At 43.5% G+C, this 25,867-nt stretch overlaps 1 protein-coding gene across 1 annotated transcript in view; it reads right to left on the minus strand.

Annotated features, from left to right (window-relative positions):
• The window catches only part of URB2 (URB2 ribosome biogenesis homolog), a 279,036-nt gene that overhangs the window by 31,301 nt on the left and 221,868 nt on the right, over nt 1-25,867 (minus strand). The window contains exons 7-8 of the mRNA XM_075351698.1: nt 22,648-22,738; nt 20,886-21,013 (exon numbers count right to left, since the gene is read on the minus strand). Coding sequence (XP_075207813.1) covers nt 20,886-21,013; nt 22,648-22,738 — 219 coding nt within the window. The remainder of the gene's footprint in view (nt 1-20,885; nt 21,014-22,647; nt 22,739-25,867) is intronic.

Raw genomic sequence — 25,867 nt, forward strand, 5'->3', positions numbered from 1 at the left:
GCACTTCTAATGAAGAGATACCAACTTCCTCATATGGTATGATGACGAGACAAAATACACAGAAAGGTGCCACGAAGAGAAAACAAGATTATAATGGTGATGCTGGTCCTACTGAAAATAAAGTCCTGAAGGTAATTAACTTATCTGAGATTCCTCTCACAGAGGCTCAGGAATCAGTATTATCCTTTGGGCTAAAATTTTGTCCATCTGCAAATTTTGATTGCTTTAATGCAATCAAAGATACATTTTTGTTTGCACGGAAACTCCTCCTTAAAAAACATTTTTCTAAACAACCCTTATATTCTCCATTTTCTACAGAGGAGGAATTGGAAGCGGTACGGGTACTAGAAGAGCTTCTTCAGGAACAGACTAATGGAGATTTTGGTAAGTTTCCAGAATTTATAAAGAAAAAAGGAAAAATGTTTCCTCTCCTGTCAGGTAGTTCAGCTGTGGAAATGTTCACCATGATGGTCTGTGAGGAGTTTTATAAAATGCCCAGTCATAAAATGTATGACAATTTGACTAGTGCCCAAAGGAAAGCTCTGAATGAGTTGTCAAAAATGGAAGGTGTGATCTTTAAGCCCTCAGATAAGGGGGGCAATATTGTTGTGTGGCCTGCCCAGAAATATGAGAAGGAGGCATATCGCCAACTAAGGGATAATAGTTATGAAAAATTGGAAAATAATCCAACTAAGAGGTTCCAAGAGGAACTGTTTGGAATTTTGAATTTGGGTTATCAGAATGGCGTTATTCCAAAGAAGATATGGGAGGGTTTGAAAGTTTTTGAACCCACTGTGGCCACAATATATTTCCTCCCCATGGTCCACAAGGACATATTGAATCCCCCGGGTAGACCCATCGTATCGGGGAATGGGGCCCTTATTGAACCAGTCTGCAAATTTTTAGATTACTACTTGAGACCATGTGTAAGTGATCTACCATCGTATATTAGGGACTCGACAGAAGTTTTACAGCGGTTGGACAGTGTCATCTTGGAACCAGATAGGTTTATTGTGACATGTGATGTCGAGTCCCTTTATACATCTATAAAACATGAAGATGGTTTATTTGCTGCTAAATATTTTCTTTCTATGCGTGGTCTCAATGGGGATTTGTTGGATTTTCTGATGGAATTGATGGAATTTGCACTAACCCATAATTTTTTCCTATTTAAGAATCAGCATTACTTGCAGAGGAGGGGCGTGGCCATGGGGGCGGCTTTCGCCCCTTCCTATGCAAATTTATTTTTAGGGTTATGGGAAAAAGAGTGTATACCCATCAATGAGGCATCCATGGGTGGGTCTATTGTATCTTGGATGAGATTTATCGATGATGTCCTTTTTGTATGGCAAGGATCAAGAACGGCGTTGGACGCGTTCTTGCGTACTTTAAATACAAATAATAACAATATCCGCTTAACCCATAGGATCGAACAGAAGACTATTGATTTCCTTGACTTGAAAATATCTGTGGATCAGGATGGTACTTTACATACGACAATATTCCGTAAAGAAACTAGCATTAATGCTTATCTACATGCAAGATCTGCACACCCAGCTCATGTGATAAAAGGAATACCCACTGGACAGTTCATTCGTGCACGTCGTATCTGTGACAAGGATGAGGAGTTTGAAAGGGAGGCAGTAGAGCTCCAGAAGAGGTTTGTACAGCGGGGGTACAAACAAGATTGTATTCAGAAAGGATACAACCGGGCTAGAGGTAGTAAAAGGAGTGATTTACTGATCCCAAAGAAAAAATCTAATGATCAGGAAATTGTCCGTCTTATTACCAACTATCATGGTAGATGGAACGATATGATAAAAATTTTTCAAAAGTACTGGCCAATATTACAACAAGATCAGGATATCAGAAAGTTTATATCTGATGTTCCTACTGTTACAGCTAGAAGGAATAAAACCATTGGTGATTCTATTGTACGAAGTCATTATGTTCCTCCTAAGCCCGGCTTTCTTTTTCAGTCCTCAGGTCCGAAATGGGGATCATGGACGTGTGGGGGCTGTTCTGTGTGTCCTGTTATTTTGAAGACAAAGACCTTCTGGAACTCCGCGAGAACTCGGGAATTTGAAATTGTTCATCACATAAATTGCAAAACAGAGGCGGTGATATATCTTGCGACGTGCCCTTGTGGACTTTTTTATGTGGGTATGACCTCAAGGGAATTAAAGGTCTGTATCCAAGAGCACATACGGGATATTAAGTCTGCATATGAGGTTAGATCTGATGACTTTGAGGCCATCAAGAAGCTGAAGCCATTGGCTAGGCATTTTCGTAATAAACATCCTGATTCATGGAAGGGGTTGAAAGTTCAAGGAATCGATCGGATCCATATGGGTTTAAGAGAAGGAGATGTAAAGACCCGCTTGCTGCAAAAGGAATGCCGATGGATCACTATTCTTAGAACAATTGTACCTTTTGGACATAATGAACAATGGGGCTTTGGTAGCTTTTTATGATCTGGATATTCTGTATTCTGCATTGACTAAATGGAGCAAGGTTTTTGATCAATATTGTATAGTGGTAAATGAATTGATATGAAGTGGTTTAAATTGTAATGTGGGGTGAGTTTTCTTATTTAATAAAGTTGATCTGGCGTCGGGTGGGTTTATGTATGGGCTTATGTGGTTTTTAAGGGGCCTAGTATGGATTGGTTGTTAATAAATTACTGTGGGCTTTGAGATACTGATGTGGTAGAGTGTAGTATTTATTGGTAATTTAATGGATTGATCATTAAATGAGATTTTTTACATTGGTCAATTTTTTAGTATTATTATTCTTTATTATTTATTTTTTATTAATTCATATTATTTTCACTTTCACTTTAGCATTCAGATATAAATCTTATTTTTATTTTTCACTTTTATCTGTAATTATCATTGGTTGCACTACTTTTTATGGATATATTTTTATCCTCGTGTCTTCACTTATATATGTTATATATATATATTTTTTCATCACTTTCACTTGTTAATATATATATATTTTTCATCACTTTCACTTGTTAATATATTTATCTCACATTTATATATAAATATATATTTTTACATATATATATATATTTTATTATTAATTATGCACATATATATTTTTGCATCGTATTGGTTACATTCACGTGCACTTTTTTATTGATAATAATTAAATATTAATTTTACATATATATATTCTTTTTATATATATGTTTTTTAATTTGTTGTGCATGTATGTATATGCATTGTATGATTATATTTATAATGTGAGTATGCATGACTGTGTGGATATAAAGGTTTGTTATTGGTATGAATAATGTATGGGTTATGTTGTGCCCTGTGAATGTTATTTGCCCGGTGATTATGTTATTTCGTCTGACGTCTTTGGGTTTTCCATGGATGCACTTTCCCCCCCTCCGCATCATCATATTGTTGATAATAGTGACGTAGGTTGAGGTGGTGCGTCCCTGGATTTCCTGTTAGGGCGGCTTCACAATGCGGTCATGTGACCTGGTTTAAAAACACGTGATATTCCCCATGCTGCGCGCCGCTTGTCTGCGTCCCGGCGGTTGCTAGGGGACGCGTCTCCCTCGACCGCGTCATCGCATGCCTGTGCGCGTGCGTGTGACGTGGCCGACGGTGACGCGCTCTTGAACTTCCGGTCTGGGCGCTGACATGGTGGCGCCACATATGAAAGTATGGGGCGCTTGATTAATTATACATGTGTGCCGGTCCTATATAAGAACGCTCACTGCCTGCCTCCACATCACTCCCTGAGGAAGCGGTGTGAAACACGTGTTGGAGTGGCTGGCAGGGGAGCAGTATTGCACTACTAATATGACAGCAGGTCTGGTATTGTTATGAGCAAAGTACTTTAATGGGCAGCGATTTATGCAGATCATTTGGTATCATTATATGGGGATGGTGTTAGCTGCCTGTTAATGCTCTTGTTGTACATTGAATTTGTAATTGCCTGCTAGGACTAAGGTATTTTAATATATATGGTTCCTACTGTTGGTGTAGTACGTGCTCCCCTTGCCTTGATTGATTTTTTTAAAAAAAAATTTTAAAAAATGTTTGTGTCTATGTTTTTTATATATCATCAATAAAAGAACGTTTTTATCAAATTATAAGCTTTATTGGGATAATTTGGTTTAAATAAGCTGTTGGTTTATCCCGGTTGGATATTGAATTGTGGTGATTTATGGTCAACTCTTCTAATTTTGGTGATTTATGGTCAACTCTTCTAATTTTGGGTTTATGTATTGTTGTAGAAGGACCAAATCAAATAATGGACTTTAAAAGCAGAGACAGTAATTGGATGTTACAAGTAACTAAAGTTTTTGGTGATGGTGGTAATACGGCACCTGTGGAGGTTGTTACCACTGGTTTGATGGATCAGAGGCTATTAAAAGACTTGTTGTTCCGCCGAATGAAAACTTGGTGGAATAAAACGTCCTTGGAGCAATATTTACTCAAACAAATGGTTCCAAGAGGATTGAGAATCCAGGTACATCCAGCTTTCCCCATTGAGGATAATGGATTATTGGACAGATGGGAAGAAGCTTGTATAAATTGCTCCAAGAAATTTATAGAAATTTTGATTGAACATGATACGAAGTCATTGCAGAATACAGAGGAACAGATTAAACAAGTCCAACTTAGATTGCAGCAGAATTTAAGTACAGAAAACAGATTGAAGTTCGAACAAGAAATTGAAACCTCTTTTCCTAAGTGGGAGGCGGATATTCAACAACTTAAAATGGACAAAATTTAAACGAGATATGGGAGACTACCAAACAAACCAGGTCTTTAAGTGGAGAATGAGGAAATTGAAAGCCAGGTCCCATTCCATGTCATCTAATTCAGATCCTTTGCTCAGACACTCATATTTAAGTCACATGCTGTCCATTTCCTTGTGATCCTCCTTGAGATGGTTCTACTCCTTCATTGGAGTCCAGCTATGTATAATTGTTTAATTAAACGGATAGGACTTGATTTGTAAAAGGCACACACCTGTCTATATAAGAGCTCACAGTGGATGTCAGACCAAATGAGAATCATGAGGTCAAAGGAACTGCCCAAGGAGCTCAGAGACAGAATTGTGGCAAGGTACAGATCAGGTCAAGGTTACAAAAGAATTTCTCCAGTACTCAAGGTTCCTAAGAGCACCATACTCCTTCAATGGAAGAAGTTTGGGACCACCAGAATTCTTGCTAGACCTGGCCGTCAAGCCAAACTGGGCAATCATGGGATAAGAGCCTTGGTGAGAGAGGTAAAGAAGAACCCAAACATCACTGTGGCTGAGCTCCAGAGATGCACTAGAGAGATCAGAGAAAGTTCCACAAAGTCAACTATCACTGTAGCCCTCCACCAGTCGGGCCTTTATGGCAGAGTGGCCCAATAGAAGCCTTTCCTCAGTGCAAGACACATGAAATTATTTAAACCAAATTATCCCAATAAAGCTTATAATTTGATAAAAACGTTATCTTGTCATCTTTATCTAGTATTAATTCAGGCACTTCTAATGAAGAGATACCAACTTCCTCATATGGTATGATGACAAGACAAAATACACAGAAAGGTGCCACGAAGAGAAAACAAGATTATAATGGTGATGCTGGTCCTACTGAAAATAAAGTCCTGAAGGTAATTAACTTATCTGAGATTCCTCTCACAGAGGCTCAGGAATCAGTATTATCCTTTGGGCTAAAATTTTGTCCATCTGCAAATTTTGATTGCTTTAATGCAATCAAAGATACATTTTTGTTTGCACGGAAACTCCTCCTTAAAAAACATTTTTCTAAACAACCCTTATATTCTCCATTTTCTACAGAGGAGGAATTGGAAGCGGTACGGGTACTAGAAGAGCTTCTTCAGGAACAGACTAATGGAGATTTTGGTAAGTTTCCAGAATTTATAAAGAAAAAATGTTTCCTCTCCTGTCAGGTAGTTCAGCTGTGGAAATGTTCACCATGATGGTCTGTGAGGAGTTTTATAAAATGCCCAGTCATAAAATGTATGACAATTTGACTAGTGCCCAAAGGAAAGCTCTGAATGAGTTGTCAAAAATGGAAGGTGTGATCTTTAAGCCCTCAGATAAGGGGGGCAATATTGTTGTGTGGCCTGCCCAGAAATATGAGAAGGAGGCATATCGCCAACTAAGGGATAATAGTTATGAAAAATTGGAAAATAATCCAACTAAGAGGTTCCAAGAGGAACTGTTTGGAATTTTGGATTTGGGTTATCAGAATGGCGTTATTCCAAAGAAGATATGGGAGGGTTTGAAAGTTTTTGAACCCACTGTGGCCACAATATATTTCCTCCCCAAGGTCCACAAGGACATATTGAATCCCCCGGGTAGACCCATCGTATCGGGGAATGGGGCCCTTATTGAACCAGTCTGCAAATTTTTAGATTACTACTTGAGACCATGTGTAAGTGATCTACCATTGTATATTAGGGACTCGACAGAAGTTTTACAGCGGTTGGACAGTGTCATCTTGGAACCAGATATGTTTATTGTGACATGTGATGTCGAGTCCCTTTATACATCCATAAAACATGAAGATGGTTTATTTGCTGCTAAATATTTTCTTTCTATGCGTGGTCTCAATGGGGATTTGTTGGATTTTCTGATGGAATTGATGGAATTTGCACTAACCCATAATTTTTTCCTATTTAAGAATAAGCATTACTTGCAGAGGAGGGGCGTGGCCATGGGGGCGGCTTTCGCCCCTTCCTATGCAAATTTATTTTTAGGGTTATGAGAAAAAGAGTGTATACCCATCAATGAGGCATCCATGGGTGGGTCTATTGTATCTTGGATGAGATTTATCGATGATGTCCTTTTTGTATGGCAAGGATCAAGAACGGCGTTGGACGCGTTCTTGCGTACTTTAAATACAAATAATAACAATATCCGCTTAACCCATAGGATCGAACAGAAGACTATTGATTTCCTTGACTTGAAAATATCTGTGGATCAGGATGGTACTTTACATACGACAATATTCCGTAAAGAAACTAGCATTAATGCTTATCTACATGCAAGATCTGCACACCCAGCTCATGTGATAAAAGGAATACCCACTGGACAGTTCATTCGTGCACGTCGTATCTGTGACAAGGATGAGGAGTTTGAAAGGGAGGCAGTAGAGCTCCAGAAGAGGTTTGTACAGCGGGGGTACAAACAAGATTGTATTCAGAAAGGATACAACCGGGCTAGAGGTAGTAAAAGGAGTGATTTACTGATCCCAAAGAAAAAAATCTAATGATCAGGAAATTGTCCGTCTTATTACCAACTATCATGGTAGATGGAACGATATGATAAAATTTTTTCAAAAGTACTGGCCAATATTACAACAAGATCAGGATATCAGAAAGTTTATATCTGATGTTCCTACTGTTACAGCTAGAAGGAATAAAACCATTGGTGATTCTATTGTACGAAGTCATTATGTTCCTCCTAAGCCCGGCTTTCTTTTTCAGTCCTCAGGTCCGAAATGGGGATCATGGACGTGTGGGGGCTGTTCTGTGTGTCCTGTTATTTTGAAGACAAAGACCTTCTGGAACTCCGCGAGAACTCGGGAATTTGAAATTGTTCATCACATAAATTGCAAAACAGAGGCGGTGATATATCTTGCGACGTGCCCTTGTGGACTTTTTTATGTGGGTATGACCTCAAGGGAATTAAAGGTCCATATCCAAGAGCACATACGGGATATTAAGTCTGCATATGAGGTTAGATCTGATGATTTTGAGGCCATCAAGAAGCTGAAGCCATTGGCTAGGCATTTTCGTAATAAACATCCTGATTCATGGAAGGGGTTGAAAGTTCAAGGAATCGATCGGATCCATATGGGTTTAAGAGGAGGAGATGTAAAGACCCGCTTGCTGCAAAAGGATTGCCGATGGATCACTATTCTTAGAACAATTGTACCTTTTGGACTTAATGAACAATGGGGCTTTGGTAGCTTTTTATGATCTGGATATTCTGTATTCTGCATTGACTAAATGGAGCAAGGTTTTTGATCAATATTGTATAGTGGTAAATGAATTGATATGAAGTGGTTTAAATTGTAATGTGGGGTGAGTTTTCTTATTTAATAAAGTTGATCTGGCGTCGGGTGGGTTTATGTATGGGCTTATGTGGTTTTTAAGGGGCCTAGTATGGATTGGTTGTTAATAAATTACTGTGGGCTTTGAGATACTGATGTGGTAGAGTGTAGTATTTATTGGTAATTTAATGGATTGATCATTAAATGAGATTTTTTACATTGGTCAATTTTTTAGTATTATTATTTATTATTTATTTTTTATTAATTCATATTATTTTCACTTTCACTTTAGCATTCAGATATAAATCTTATTTTTATTTTTCACTTTTATCTGTAATTATCATTGGTTGCACTACTTTTTATGGATATATTTTTATCCTCATGTCTTCACTTATATATGTTATATATATATATTTTTTCATCACTTTCACTTGTTAATATATTTATCTCACATTTATATATATATATATATTTTTACATATATATATATTTTATTATTAATTATGCACATATATATATTTTTGCATCGTATTGGTTACATTCACGTGCACTTTTTTATTGATAATTAAATATTAATTTTACATATATATATTCTTTTTATATATATGTTTTTTAATTTGTTGTGCATGTATGTATATGCATTGTATGATTATATTTATAATGTGAGTATGCATGACTGTGTGGATATAAGGTTTGTTATTGGTATGAATAATGTATGGGTTATGTTGTGCCCTGTGAATGTTATTTGCCCGGTGATTATGTTATTTCGTCTGACGTCTTTGGGTTTTCCAGGGATGCACTTCCCCCCCCCCTCCGCATCATCATATTGTTGATAATAGTGACGTAGGTTGAGGTGGTGCGTCCCTGGATTTCCTGTTAGGGCGGCTTCACAATGCGGTCATGTGACCTGGTTTAAAAACACGTGATATTCCCCATGCTGCGCGCCGCTTGTCTGCGTCCCGGCGGTTGCTAGGGGACGCGTCTCCCTCGCCCGCGTCATCGCATGCCTGTGCACGTGCGTGTGACGTGGCCGACGGTGACGCGCTCCTGAACTTCCGGTCTGGGCGCTGACATGGTGGCGCCACATATGAAAGTATGGGGCGCTTGATTAATTATACATGTGTGCCGGTCCTATATAAGAACGCTCACTGCCTGCCTCCACATCACTCCCTGAGGAAGCGGTGTGAAACACGTGTTGGAGTGGCTGGCAGGGGAGCAGTATTGCACTACTAATATGACAGCAGGTCTGGTATTGTTATGAGCAAAGTACTTTAATGGGCAGCGATTTATGCAGATCATTTGGTATCATTATATGGGGATGGTGTTAGCTGCCTGTTAATGCTCTTGTTGTACATTGAATTTGTAATTGCCTGCTAGGACTAAGGTATTTTAATATATATGGTTCCTACTGTTGGTGTAGTACGTGCTCCCCTTGCCTTGATTGATTTTTTTTAAAAAAAAATTTAAAAAAATGTTTGTGTCTATGTTTTTTATATATCATCAATAAAAGAACGTTTTTATCAAATTATAAGCTTTATTGGGATAATTTGGTTTAAATAAGCTGTTTGTTTATCCCGGTTGGATATTGAATTGTGGTGATTTATGGTCAACTCTTCTAATTTTGGGTTCAAGACACATGAAAGCCCGCATAGAGTTTGCAAAAAAAACTCATGAAGGACTCCCAGACTGTGAGAAATAAGATTCTCTGGTCTGATGAGATGAAGATAGAACATTTTGGTGATAATTCTAAGGGGTATGTGTGGAGAAAACTATGCAATGCTCATCACCTGCCCAATACAATCCCAACAGTGAAATGTGGTGGCCGCATTATGCTATGAGGGTGTTTTTCAGCTGCAGGGACAGGACAACTGGTTGCAATTGAAGGAAAAATGAATGCGGCCAAGTACAGAGATACCCTGGAAGAAAACCTCTTCCAGAGTGCTCTGGACCTCAGATTTGGCCAAAGGTTCACCTCACAACAAGATAAGGACTCTAAGCACACAGCTAAAATAAAGTAGTGGCTTCAGAACAACTCCGTGACCATTCTTGACTGACCCAGTCAGAGCCCTGAACTAAACCCAATTGAACATCTCTGGAGAGACCTGAAAATGGCTGTCCACCAATGTTCACCATCCAACCTGACGTAACTGGAGAGGATCTACAAGGAAGAATGGCCGAGGATCCCCAAATCCAGGTGTGAAAAACTTGTTGCATCATTCCCAAGAAGACTTATGGCTGTACTAGCTCAAAAGGGTGCTTCTACTCAATACTGAGCAAAGGGTCTTCAATTATGACCATGTGATATTTCAGTTTTTCTGGTTTAATAAATTTGCAAAAATTTCTACATTTCTGGGGGGTTTTCTGTCAAGATGGGGTGCAGAGTATACATTAATGAGAAAAAAATGACATTTCAATTTACTAAATGGCTGCAATGAAACAGAGTGAAAAATTTAAAAGGGGTCTGAATACTTTCCGTACCCACGGTATATATTATGCGTGCGCGCGCGCGCACACACACACACACACACACACACACACACACACACACACACACACACACACACACACACACACACACACACACACACACACACACACACACATACATACATACACTATATCTCAAAAGTAAGTACCCCTCTCACATTTTTGTAAATATTTTATTGTATCTATATATCTTTACATTGGACAACATTGAAGAGATGACACTGATACAATGCGAAGTAGTCACTCTGCAGTTTGTATAAGGCCTAGTACACACGGTGAGTAAAATCGGACGAGTGGAATGCGATAAAAAAAAATAAATAATTGCATTCCAAACAGACGAATGTTACTCTATCAGGCAGTTCAAATCTGCGGGTTTTTTTTCTCAGACAGAATCGAACAGAGAAAATCGCAGCATACTGTGAGTGTATGCGAGAGCTGTATTAATTTACACACATACAAGTTTGTGGGTGCGAGTGAAACTTCGGATTGCACTCGGATAACATACAAGTACAGTGCAATATAAGCATCAGCATATATCATCCTAACCTGGATTGAAATTCACCAGTGTTACAAATATCCAGAGACAACTACTGAACCGTCACTGCGCTGTATATTTTCCTTCTTCTTGATTCCTTGTTTTATAGTGGGAAGAGTAATCATGGCACAATTCTTTAAACACGTCTCGTGCTCCAATTTGTAATGATGTGTTTAAGAACTTAACATCATGATCAATATTCATTCTGTCAAACACTTAGCAGGTTTTTGACATGTAATCTGAGCATTATAATGTAGGAGTAGAGTTCCTGATTCCAGCAATCACTTACTGGGCTGTGTTTTGCTGTTTCAATCCAATAAGGAGGACTATAATTAGAGGGCAACTTTGCATATGATTCCAAGTCCATCCACATCCCAGCACTGATTAGGTCTCTGTCACTATATTGTGTACACAGAAAGCTGTGGAGTGGGCAGGGTTATGAACAGCTCAACATCTGAGCTCTTCTAGATCTTCAGCAATGAACTAAGTGATACATAGCTAGAATCAGGTCTCTGTCCCTATCTCATACTGCTGGCAGATTACATAGCAAAAACCTGCACCTGCTGAGAGGTTTCCTTTAAAATAAGCGGTACCCTCCTATTAAACTGACAAAGTTCCCCCAGTTCAGTCCACTATTCATTATGGATGGTTAATTTCAAAAGTAACGTTCAATTATCATTGTGAGACCAAGAAATGCATATGTAAGGGGGTCCTGTGACCGTGTGTCCCGCCCTGAATTCATCAATTGTCATTATAGAACAATAATGCAAATCGTGTTGACGTGCATATTGTGTTTATGCTTGACTTGCAGTTGTGGCCATCTGATGGCTAGTTGTAGGTACTGCTAATTAGCAGGGTATTGGAGGTTGCCTAATGACAGGGACAGTGAGACAGTGAACAGTTAAGGCTACTTTCACACATCCGGCTGTAGCAGTGCGGCACAATCCGGCGCTCTGCTGAAAAAACGAAACCGTTTTTTGCGGCCGGTTTCGTTTTTTCCAGCATTGACTTGCATTGGCGCCGCATTGTGCCGCATGGGCTTGCGTTCCGTCCGGTTTTTGCCGCATACGGCAGATTTAGCCGATGCGGCGGCCGGATGGAACGTTCCCTGGCACGTTTTTTGCTCCGGCAAAAAAAAACCCGCATCGCGCCGCATCCGGTCGCTGCGGCGCATTTTTCAATGCATGCCTATGGACGACGGATGCGGCAAAAACCACATCCGGCCGCCGCATGCGGTTTCTTCCACTGCGCATGCTCAGTAGCGTGCCGCAACCGGAAAAAAAACGGACGGGCCGCATGTAAAAACTTATGCAAAAGGATGCGGTGTTTTCGCCGCATAGGTTTCACAGCCGGATTGAGCCGCCCTGCTCAAATCGGATGTGTGAAAGTAGCCTAAGAGGACTGGGAGGAGCCACCTGCAGAAGATTGCCAGGCTCAGACTGAGTTGAGGAGAGATGAGCAAACCCATGAAAATTTAGTTCACTGGGTGCACCCGAACCGTACCTCCATGGGTTTGGACTTGGCCTGAGCGCCAATGGAAGTCACTGATTTTCAGAGTGGGTCTCCACCCACAGTCAGCCAGCCATAAACAGAACACTCCCAGGGGAGGAAGGAAGTAAGGGCAGGCAGACAGGGTCCCCCCACCCCCATTTTTTGAGTTGTTACCCCCAGTGCAAGTTGCTTACAGTGTTTGAACTGCTCGCACCGGGGGTAACAACTCAAAAAATGGGGGTGGGGGCAGCTGAGCACAGCAATGCTTACGCGAGTAGTCAGCCAGCTTACATAAAGCACATGAATGCGAACCCTGGGGGGTTTTTGTTTTGGTTTTAAAAAAAAAAAACAAAAAAAAAAAAAACGGCGTTCAGCCTGAAAACCAAACCTTGGGTTCACTTATCTGTAAGGATAAGTGAATGAAGAATCAGGATTGTGTTAGCCAGCTAAATACCGCAGATCCAGAGAGTAGGTAGCTGTGGTAAGGCCAAAATAGTAAAGACTAACACCTGAATGGGACAACAGACTACACCTATCCCACTGTAATGAGTACCAGACCCCAACCCAGGCAACTCAGTTTGCGACTGTTTTGAGCGGTATTATTCCTATAGCAGTGGTTGGACATACTCTTGGGCAAACAGGTCAACACGGAGAAAGCATTAGATGAGCTTTGTGCAACGTAGGTCAGAAGGTGTTAGCAGTAGCAGGACCCCAAGGGTTGCAGGCGACCATGGCCGTGCGAGACTCCATGACTTTACTGAGTGTAACCGTGATGTTAGACAGAAAGCAAGAGGACATTGGAATAGCAGTAGTACCAGGAATTATGTGGCACTCTGCAGTAGAAGTAGAAGTCAAATGTTCCGTACCTACAATGTTCAAGTGTTGTGCCCGCAGTAATGATGTGGAAGAGATATTGTGCGTAACTGTTCGTAAAAGACTGTTGAATAAGAAAACGGTGTTCATGAATCCCAGGTGGGAAACATCTGGTTCACAAGAGGGCCAGAGCAGAGGTATGGCTTGAACACACAAAGTCTACACACCCCACCAGGAACCTCGCCAGCCCCCCCTTTTTCCCTTGCTCCGTGGAGAAAACCAGGGTGGAGGTCCAGGAGGGAGACACAGCCGAAACAGAGTGAGCCCCTCGCCTGCGACCCCTGCCTCCCCTCTACACATATGCAATTTAAAGGGAACCTGTCACATGGTACATGTAGTGTGATCTGTGAGTAGCATGATGCAGAAAAGGAAAAACTGACCAGAATGGTATGTAGAATTGTGGTAAAAAAAAAAAAAAAAAAAAAAAAAAAAATCAATCAGTATCACATTTATTCATTGAATTCCCTGCTATTTGCAGGTGTACAAGTCCAGTGGGTGATCCTACTACTGATTTCCTTGTTCATGACGATAGCTGGTAGACTGTCAATCACTGTGTAGGACTGCCTACAAGATTAATAAACATACAAACACCAGGGATTTAAATGAATAAAATACAAGGTTTACTGAAACTTTGCCCATAAAATGTATACAGTCTGATCAGCTCCTCCTGCTCTATAATCCCCTGCCTGCAGTTCTGATAATCATTTTCCACATGACCGGTCCACTTTAAGGTCAAGCCTGTCTTGTAAGTTTAATGGGAATCTATTAGCACAAAATCACTGCTAAAGCCAAGTGCAGGCACTCGTGCATCATGGCGGGGCTTGTTTTTCATCTATCTCCGCACTTCTCTGACTCTATAAAGCCAGAGCCGTCAATCAAAGAAGAGGGTTGAGGGGGAAGGAGAAATTGAGGGAATACAAGCAGATGAGATGGTGTATTTAAATTATTGGCCCCGCCATGACGCATTGAGCGCCTGTACTTGGTTTGAACAGTCATTCTGTGCCGACAGTCACTTTAAAGGGACTCTATCATCACAGAATCACAGTTCAAGTTAAGTACAAGCGCTCATGCATCATGTGGGGGGCTAATCATCTTTTCCTTCTATCTATACCCTCCCCCCTTCTTGAGATTGACGGCTCTGGCTCTGAGATTTGCAGAGGTAGGAAGGTGATTAGCCCAGTCATGATGCACGAGCACCTGTACTTGGTGTAACCCAGTCATGGCGAACCTTTTACAGGCCGAGTGCCCAAACTGTAGCCCTAAACCCAATTTTTTTTCCGAAGTGCCAACCAATCCTATTATATAAAGAATTGATTGTAATCTTACCTTTGCCATCTTCTCTTCAGCAGGGGGCATCACGCTCATGCATGCTTACCACACATTGAAGCTGAGCCCCTGCCCTTTCCAGACACAGCAGTTGGATTGATCTTTCTGGAAAAAATTGCAGCATATTAGACAGAGATTTTAGCCTGGAATGCACTCAGATGTCACCCTGTAACCCACATCTACATTTCAAAGTCTGAACATCTTGAAATCCCATAAAGACGTACGAGTTGCTCCCCTCCCCATCATTGTGTAGTTCTGTCCCCTTCCTCTGCCACTTCCTGGTAAACATGTCCCCCATCCTGATATATATTTCCTACATTCTGGTATATTTGTCACCATCACGGCCCCATCCTGGTAAATGTCCTCCATCCTGGTAAATGTACCCCATCCTGACATATTGCCCATCCTTGTAAATGTTCCCCCATCCCGGCATGTACCCCATTCCTGGTAAATGTCCTCCATCCTGGTAAATGTTCCCAATCCTGGTTAATTTACCTCCATCCTGGTAAATGTTCCCAATCCTGGTTAATTTACCCCCATCCAGGTAAATGTACCCCTTCCTGGTAACCTATCGTGGCATGTTTCCTCCATCCTGGCATACATATTTCCCCCATGCTGGCATGCGTGTTCTCCCACCCCATGCTGGCATGCGTGTTCTCCCACCCCATGCTGGCATGCGTGTTCTCCCACCCCATGCTGGCATGCGTGTTCTCCCACCCCATGCTGGCATGCGTGTTCTCCCACCCCATGCTGGCATGCGTGTTCCCCCACCCCATGCTGGCATGCGTGTTCCCCCACCCCATGCTGGCATGCGTGTTCCCCCACCCCATGCTGGCATGCGTGTTCCCCCACCCCATGCTGGCATGCGTGTTCCCCCACCCCATGCTGGCATGCGTGTTCTCCCACCCCATGCTGGCATGCGTGTTCTCCCACCCCATGCTGGCATGCGTGTTCTCCCACCCCATGCTGGCATGCGTGTTCTCCCACCCCATGCTGGCATGCGTGTTCTCCCACCCCATGCTGGCATGCGTGTTCTCCCACCCCATGCTGGCATGCGTGTTCTCCCACCCCATGCTGGCATGCGTGTTCTCCCACCCCATGCTGGCATGCGTGTTCTCCCACCCCATGCTGGTATGCGTGTTCTCCCACCCCATGCTGGCATGTGCGTTCCCCCTCACCCACCCCATGCTGGCATGTGCGTTCCCCCCTCCCCCATCCCATGCTGGCATGTGCGTTCCCCCTCCTTCACCCCATGCTGGCATGTGCGTTCCCCCTCCCCCACCCCATGCTGGCATGTGCGTTCCCCCTCCCCCACCCCATGCTGGCATGTGCGTTCCCCCTCCCCCACCCCATGCTGGCATGTGCGTGTTCTCCCACCCCATGCTGGCATGCGTGTTCTCCCACCCCATGCTGGCATGCGTGTTCTCCCACCCCATGCTGGCATGTGCGTTCCCCCTCACCCACCCCATGCTGGCATGTGCGTTCCCCCTCCTTCACCCCATGCTGGCATGTGCGTTCCCCCTCCTTCACCCCATGCTGGCATGTGCGTTCCCCCTCCTTCACCCCATGCTGGCATGTGCGTTCCCCCTCCTTCACCCCATGCTGGCATGTGCGTTCCCCCTCCCCCACCCCATGCTGGCATGTGCGTTCCCCCTCCCCCACCCCATGCTGGCATGTGCGTGTTCTCCCACCCCATGCTGGCATGTGCGTGTTCTCCCACCCCATGCTGGCATGCGTGTTCTCCCACCCCATGCTGGCATGCGTGTTCTCCCACCCCATGCTGGCATGCGTGTTCTCCCACCCCATGCTGGCATGCGTGTTCTCCCACCCCATGCTGGCATGTGCGTTCCCCCTCACCCACCCCATGCTGGCATGTGCGTTCCCCCTCACCCACCCCATGCTGGCATGCGTGTTCTCCCACCCCATTGCTGGCATGCGTGTTCTCCCACCCCATGCTGGCATGCGTGTTCTCCCACCCCATGCTGGCATGCGTGTTCTCCCACCCCATGCTGGCATGCGTGTTCTCCCACCCCATGCTGGCATGCGTGTTCTCCCACCCCATGCTGGCATGCGTGTTCTCCCACCCCATGCTGGCATGCGTGTTCTCCCACCCCATGCTGGCATGCGTGTTCTCCCACCCCATGCTGGCATGTGCGTTCCCCCTCACCCACCCCATGCTGGCATGTGCGTTCCCCCCTCCCCCACCCCATGCTGGCATGTGCGTTCCCCCTCCCCCACCCCATGCTGGCATGTGCGTTCCCCCTCCCCCACCCCATGCTGGCATGTGCGTTCCCCCTCCCCCACCCCATGCTGGCATGTGCGTTCCCCCTCCCCCACCCCATGCTGGCATGCGTGTTCCCCCACTCCATGCAGGCATGCGTGTTCTCCCACCCCATGCTGGCATGCGTGTTCTCCCACCCCATGCTGGCATGCGTGTTCTCCCACCCCATGCTGGCATGCGTGTTCTCCCACCCCATGCTGGCATGCGTGTTCTCCCACCCCATGCTGGCATGCGTGTTCTCCCACCCCATGCTGGCATGCGTGTTCTCCCACCCCATGCTGGCATGCGTGTTCTCCCACCCCATGCTGGCATGCGTGTTCTCCCACCCCATGCTGGCATGCGTGTTCTCCCACCCCATGCTGGCATGGGTGTTCTCCCACCCCATGCTGGCATGCGTGTTCTCCCACCCCATGCTGGCATGCGTGTTCTCCCACCCCATGCTGGCATGCGTGTTCTCCCACCCCATGCTGGCATGCGTGTTCTCCCACCCCATGCTGGCATGCGTGTTCTCCCACCCCATGCTGGCATGTGCGTTCCCCCTCTCCCACCCCATGCTGGCATGTGCGTTCCCCCCTCCCCCACCCCATGCTGGCATGTGCGTTCCCCCTCCTTCACCCCATGCTGGCATGTGCGTTCCCCCTCCCCCACCCCATGCTGGCATGTGCGTTCCCCCTCCCCCACCCCATGCTGGCATGTGCGTTCCCCCATTCCCCCCGCTGGCATGTGCGTTCCCCCTCCTCCACCCCACGCTGCCATGTGCGTTCCTACCCACCCCCACCCCACGCTGCCATGTGCGTTCCCCCACCCCATGCTGGCGCTGCCCCTCCCATCCCCACCTTGGCACAGCCGCACACGAGTTATAAAAAAAAAAAAAAAAAGCAACACAACTTACCTGCACACGCTTCCCCGCTGCGCGCTGCTGGGTCCTCAGTTCCCACGCGGCCAGCAGATGACGCCGGCGCCGCTCTCTGACGCTACTCCGTCTCCTAGGCAACACACCTGCAGCCTGGGGGGGAGGAGTGTCAGAGCGGAGGAGAAATGTCTCCTCCACTCCAACACAGATTTGATCTGCCGGCGCCACTGCACTAGCAGATCAAAGCTGCAGAGTCGGGCGACAGCACGCGTGCCAGCAGAATGGGCTCAGCTTGCCCCTGGTGGCACGCGTGCCATAGGTTCGCCATCACTTTTGTAACCAGTAGGGCTGAGGGGATCCGGACTGTAAAAGTCCGGATCCACGCGGTCTCAACGATATCAGAGTGCCAGACACGGGCGCAGGTTTCCGGGTGCACGATCTGGATTCGGCAATTAAAGTAAAAATAAAGAAGAAATAAGTGAGAGTTTCATACTTACTGAGACTCAGTGTCATGGCAGCACACTGCTTCCAAGTTGTGCATTCACTTCCTGTACTGTATAATTGCATACACACAGCTTTCCGTGTTTTCCCCGCCCACCGGCCGTCCTCTCATCTGTGATTGGTTCCAGGCTGAAGCGCCCCACCGCTTGTGACAGTCATTGCTTATTGCGGCTCAGTAATAGGCAGAGCTGGCAGTCTTCTCTATGGCTACTCGCTCTGAGATGTAGCAGAGCTGGATGAGTCATCGTGGAGGTCGTGTGGATTACGCCGGAGCTGCAGGGTGTTGGGGGCTAATAAAGTGAAGGAGGGAGTGCGTTTTGTACTTTACTCAAAATAAAGGATTTTTCTCTGTCTTGTTTATTTACAGGTTTGTGTGATGCAGGTATCTGATAGACACCTGAGCTATCACAAACCTAGGTTTTAGTAGCAACTGTGCACTGCTATTACCCTCCGATTACCCTGATTGGCACCGCATCACGCCAACGGCAATACTGGGTGGCTGCGGGCTGAGTATACCAGCCTCCAGCCGCCATTATCATGGCTGAAAATGAAAATTAGTGGGGACCACACGTCATTTTTTTTAAAAATTATTTATTTAAATTAAAAAAAAAAAAAGCCGCATGCAGTTTTTCTTAAGCCGCAGTCACACTTGCGAGGGACTCCCACGAGTCTGACATCGCAGCACAGCCGCACACGTCTGACAGGAGCGGGCATGTGTTTCTAGGTACATGCACGCTCATGCGCACAGAACGGTAGACTGTGCTGGGTGATGTCATGCCTGGCAGACCCGCACGAGTCTGACATCACCGGCACAGCAGCACTCTTGACAGGAGCGTGCATGTGTTTCTAGACGATTTCAACCCCAAATGTGCACCTCCTGGCAAAAAAAAAAAAAAAAAAACGCGGCAAAAATTGTGGCAAAAACCGTGGCAAAAAAATGCGTCATAACACCGCTGTTTTTTGGCCAGGAGGTGTAGATTGGATGCAGGAATATGGTGTAAAAATTTCAGCCCAAATTTGCATCTCTTGGCCAAAAAAAAATGCTATTTTCTGCTAGGAGATGCAGGTCTGTGAACTCCGTGACTTCCACCTGAGGTCAGGTTACCTGCGATCACAATTCTGAAGCACCGTGGGAACCTAAAGCTGTGACCGCAAATGACTTGAGTGACGTCACCACTCATTGCGCAGCTCATTCATTCTCTGGAGCTCACAGACAGCGGTTGTGTTCTATGGCCTCTCTCTGTGATATTCAGATGTAACAGAGCTGAAGTGGCGTGGGACCTCGTGTGGATTACGCTGGACCTTGAGGGCTGCGTTGACGGGTAATAAAGTGGTGAAGTAGGGGGCGTTTGTATTTTATTCCAAATAAAGGATTTTTCTCTGTGTCTGTTTATTTATTGTAATTTATAGGTTTGTGTGATGCAGGTATCTCAGATGCCTGTGCCATCACAAAGCTAGGGTTTAGAAGCAGCTGTGCACTGCTATTAACCTCTCATTACCCCGATTGGCACCACATCACGCCACCGGGAAGAGCCGGTATCACACCGGGATTGTCACATCTAATATATGCGGCAATACCGGGCTGCTGCGGGCTGGAATACCAGCCCCCAGCTGGTGTGATCATGGCTGGGGATGAAAATTGGGGTGGACCGCACAACTTTTTTTTTTAGTTAATTTAATTATTTATATTAAAAAAAAAAAAAAGCCGCATGCAGTTTCTCTTAGACCGGAATCACACTTGCGAGAGTCTGCCATGGCAAAGCCTCGCACGTGTGACTGTGGGCACTGGATACACAGCACAGATACAGCCCGACAGCTGGGGCTGCAGCCGCGCGCTATACCTGTGCTGCCGATTGTTTTGTTTATTTTTTTACCACCATACTGAAGCGCAGCCACTTGCACTGCTTTCCCCGCCCACCGGCCGTCCTGCCGCCTGTGATTGGTTGCAGTCAGGTGACACGTTGCTACTCAGGATGGGGGCGCGTCTAACTGCAACCAATTACACAAGCTGGTGAGTGGACAAAGCAGTGAATATTGAATTGTCGGCTCCGGAAGGTAAAAGCGTGACCCGGAAGGAGTGTGCCGCCATGACACAGCCTCGGTGGGTATACCGCGCGTGCTCCTGTCCCCATATCCCTTCATAGACGTTTTTAATCTCCGGATTCTGGTGCCCATTGACTTATATGGGCACCGGATTCCACAGCGAATCAGACTTCGTTTTAAATCTGTAATTGATCCGCCGGTCCCGTTTTTTTTGGGCGTTCGATCAGCTCTAGTAACCAGTCATTCTGCGCTGTCCTTTTAGCATGTTCTAATTACATATACAACCATCACAAATGAGGTCTATCATGCTGCTTGAGATTTATGTGCGTTTCAGCAGGATCACACCACACACTTTACATTTGTGTACATTGCACAAAAACGTATTCATAACCCTACCCATATAAATGTAGTAAAGAAAGGACTCATTTAGGGAGAATAAGTAAATTTATACCTTTTGTAGTTCATGTATATATCGTGACACCATAAAAGTAGAAAACACAGTGAACTCCTCAGTCTTTGCAGCAATGTAAGTATACATTCTTTCTACTAGCTTGGCACATTTTTGAACACAAGTGGCACCTTTAAAGAGAAGAATTAAAAGGTGAAGTAAACTTTTCAGATAGCATAGTATGTACATCTCTATAAGCTGCAGATGCAGCATACACGTACAATAACTATTTCTGCACATCGCAAGGTTCATTTGGGAGAGAAAGTGATTTGATTTTGGGAGCTTGGCATTTGCTACATAGGTCTTTGGGAGCAAAGTTGATATTTCAGAATAGGAGCACAACTACACTACTTAGAGTATTAATCTGGGGGACAAAAAATTAATTTAATTTAATTTGGGGCTCGAATGACACCATTTTCTTGTGTGGAATCTGAGGATAAAGCCTTTGTGGATTCTTTTGGAAGGAGAAAAGAAAAAGTACCAACCACACCATTTTTTAAGTTTTTGTTTTTAGCGCATTTTTTACAAAATTTAACTGACATGGTAACTTGGTCAGCACTATTACGGACACATCAATTGATTTAAAAAAAAAATCAAAGTACTAAGAAAAATTTGTTAAATAGAAAAAAAACAAATGGGTCCCTTGAATAATGGTAATCAGGAGGTGATGATCAAGATAAGGCAGAATTAATAAATGGGCTTTTTAGCTCTGTATTTAGCAGAGAAGCGGATTTGTCAATACCAGTGCCCTTAATACGGCATCTAACGCACTCAGTTGGTTAAATATAGATATAGAATGACTTGGTGAGATGTATATTTCAGCATATGCATAAATACATTCTACAAATGACTACATTGTTTGAATTTATATGTTTGTAAATGTTTGGAAATTTTTGTTTTATTGGATCAATACTTGTTTTGCTATTTTCAAAAAAAAAAAAAACAAATAAAAATATATTTAAAAAATATAGATATGGTCAAACCCAAATAAGATAAAATTAATGTGAATGCGGCCTTGAACCCACATGGGCTGCATTCAGAGGTTCATAAGAAACTTGACTAAGTTATTGCTAGGCCACTTTACATTATTTTTAGGGCACTCAAGTGACTGCTGCTCTAGCAAGCGACTGCCTCAAAACTAATCGGATGTTCTGGAGTAATAAAAGGTACAAAAAAACAAAAAAAAAAAAAAAAGAAAAATGATGAGGGGCATGGAGGATCGTCGTTATAAGGAAAGTCTTGAGTAGAGATGTCTAACGGGGACATGATTAATTTGTGCAAGTATATAAATGACCCATACAAATATGGTCAAACGCAGTTCCATGTTACACCTACTCAAAAGACAAGGGGACATGCCTCCATCCTCCTAGAGAAAGGAAGGCTATCTCTCTAGAGGGCATAAGACTTCTTTACCATGACAACGATCTAAGGAATAGTCTACGCCTGGAGCTGAACACAGCAGCAACCGTTGATAGTTTAAAAAACAAAGGCTTGGGTATTTTTTTTTTTTTTTTTTAAAGAAAATAACAAATGCTTATGTAAATGTATAAAGTTGATAATTGGGAGCAGGAGGGAAAGAGGGAAAAATAGTTTTTTGGGGGGAATGACTAGATCATGCAATGTGTTTGTGCAGATGCCCCTTACATTTTTCCTTTCCGTTCCCTCAGTGAAACTTGATGGATATTCGACTTTTTTTTCAATAGTATTAAGTATGTAACTGAGCTGTGGACTAACGTTTACCCTCACAAACAATGGAAAAAGTTACCTTTATCTCCTTTTTGTCGTCCCTCATGTATGACAGATGCAACCAATTTATGAAAACAGCTCAAGAAAGTTGGAATCGCTTTTAACATTACCTTGACGTACAGAGAAAAACATTGAAAAAATGATAAGATTTAACACTATAAGTTGTACTCAACTGCATAGTATAAACCGAAGTAATCTACCAGTAGATTTTTGAAAGGGAATCTGTCACCAGGTTTTTGCACCTTAACCCTAGAACGCATAGCTGGAGCCTCGCAGGCCTGCTAGGTTACTTGTTTTCTATGGTAGATTCATATGGCTGCGCGCTCTAGGGTTAATCTGAGGGCAGCATAATATAAAGATAAAGACTCCGATTCCAGCGTATCACCTACTGGCCGACTTAGTGTAGTTTTGGTAAAATCAGTATTTAATCAGCAGGAGATTATCATTAGATGACTAGATGGCATGCTGCCAGGTAGTCAAGCATATTCATGATCTCTGTATAACCTCGTCCACACCACTGATTGGCAGCTTTCATTGTACATTTTGTATGGGCAGAAAGCTGCCACTTAGTGTTGTGGTCGAGCACAACATTCAAATACTGCTAGATTGGAGCAAATAAAAATTATTTTATCAAATGACAGCAAACAGCCCATTAAGCGACATCTCTAGAATCAGGGTCTCCATCTCTACATTGGGCTGCTCTCCAATGGGGTAGCAAAAACCTAGTGACAGATTCCCTTTAATATAATTACCTGTGGATTTCTGCTGCTCATCAATATACTGGACTTCTACAATTGTTCTCATAGTTAGCACTGCATCTAATAAATTATACATTTCAGGAAGACTAAGATTTGCAGACACACACAACCATTACAGCATTGAAATAAAAGTTTGTCACTCGTTCCTACAGCCAGTATAAAGACAAATCTCACATGTAATTGTAAACATAGATTTAACATAACTGCAAATTCCAATAAAGCAATGTGTTTTCTTTCTTTTTACACTCCATTTTAAGCAACTGCAACTATAAGAAAATCGGCAAGAAAATCGGTGCGAGTGGAGTGCAATAAAACTTCACATTCCACTCGGACCAATTCTAGCCTGTGTGTCAGCACACATGAGCGATTATTGTCTCAGCCCTAATCGGACCGAGAAAACAATCCCAGCATCCTAGGACTGTAATGCGAGACTCTTTTCTCTCGCACCCATTCAAGTGAATGGGGCGAGAGAAAAATTGCACTGCACTCGCAGTATACCGGTGTACCACGTATGCAGAGCGAGAATCACAATAGCTGGCTACGGAGGAGAGAGGGCTTTAGATTATATATGAAAATCCTGGTGATTGGTTCCCTTTAATTTTTTTTTTTTTTTTTTTGGTCCTACATTTATTACAGATAAAAAAAAAATAGACTGCTCTTGGAGGTCTTTCAAGTGCTGTCTGTTTTCATGGGCTGCAAGATAGAAACTTTTTATTTCTCAGCTGAGAAAAAAAATGTATTAAACTGATGACACTAATGGAAATCTGATGAAACTAAAAGAAAATCATTGATGAAACGTAGTTTTTGGGGGTTTTTTTAGCACAAGAAAAAAAACAAAAAGCTTGCATGAGCTCAACCCTTTCCCAAAAAAACCCAAACCCATTTCTCCCCCATTAAAAAATAAAAATATCTATTTATCTTGTATAGTGATAGCTGCACATAAAAATAAAGAAAAATGCCAAAATTGCAAAAGAAAAGTGCGATAAATTGCTAGAAAAATATTGTCTATGCAAAAAATGGTATTGATAAAAGTGTTAACTCACCCTGCAGAAAACAAGCCCTCATACCGCACCATTGATGGGAAAATGAAAACATTACCTTCTCATAGAATGGAGAAACAAACCAACATTTTATTTTTAATTTTAACATTTTTTTTTTTCACTTGAATAAGTTTAGTGTGATTGAAGAATCATTCTACAAGGTCATTTTTACCACACAATGAGCGCGATAAAAACAAAATAAAAAAACACAAGTTGCAGAATTGTGATTTTTCACCATTTCACTGCACTTGCTTTTTTCACGTTTTCCAGTATGTTAAATAGTAAAACGAATGGTGTCACGCACAACTATAACTCAGCCCATGAAAAAAAGGCCTCATATGGCTCTGTGGATGGAAAATACAGTTATGGCTCTTGGAAAAAAGAGTAGGAAAAAAACAAGTGCAGAAACGGAAAATTGCTTAGTCAAAAAAGGGGATAGCGTAAAAATAGTGGTTTTTTTTATAAATCAGATGAGGATAAGAACCTTTGTAGTATACTTAATTAGAAAAATCTACTTAATTCTCCTCATGGACTTATTCAGTCTGCTACAAGTTCATCAAATTCATAAATACTGGCTCCATTCATCAAAGTAATTATTTCAGAATTCAGGCAAATTGTCCCTCCAGTGAGGAAGGAGACAAACTCTATCGCCACCTATTGGAAGTAGCAATCCTAAAAGTCAAAAGTGGCTTTTTAAACAAGCCTTTTCATAAGACTTAGGATTTATTGCCAGATCAGAATTCCAATTTGCAGACACGGTGTTTCGGGGTGATTGCCCCTCGCCAAGCAAAGTGTGGGTATCTGATCTGGATTATGAGAAGCTACCGTATTTTTCGGACTATAAGACGCACCGGACTATAAGACGCACCCTGGTTTTAGAGGAGGAAAATGGGAAAATAAAACTTTAAGCAAAAAATGTGGTCATGACACACTGTTATGGGGCGAGGATCTGCTGCTGACACTGTTATGGGGGTAATGTCCCCAAATTCTCTACTAAGGTACCCCATCCTGGTAATGATCCTCCTGCCTTCTATATGATCCTGCTATAAACCCCCATCCAGCCTGTTCACATACCCCCCCCATCCAGCCTGTTCACATACCCCCCCATCCAGCCTGTTCACATAACCCCCCCCCCATCCAGCCTGTTCACATACCCCCCCCCCCATCCAGCCTGTTCACATACCCCCCTCATCCAGCCTGTTCACATACCCCCCCATCCAGCCTGTTCACATACCCCCCCCCCATCCAGCCTGTTCACATACCCCCCCCCATCCAGCCTGTTCACATACCCCCCCCCATCCAGCCTGTTCACATACCCCCCCATCCAGCCTGTTCACATACCCCCCCATCCAGCCTGTTCACATACCCCCCCCATCCAGCCTGTTCACATACCCCCCCCCATCCAGCCTGTTCACATACCCCCCCCATCCAGCCTGTTCAC

Source organism: Anomaloglossus baeobatrachus, chromosome 5, assembly GCF_048569485.1.
Source record: "Anomaloglossus baeobatrachus isolate aAnoBae1 chromosome 5, aAnoBae1.hap1, whole genome shotgun sequence".
Classification (NCBI taxonomy): Eukaryota; Metazoa; Chordata; class Amphibia; order Anura; family Aromobatidae; genus Anomaloglossus; species Anomaloglossus baeobatrachus.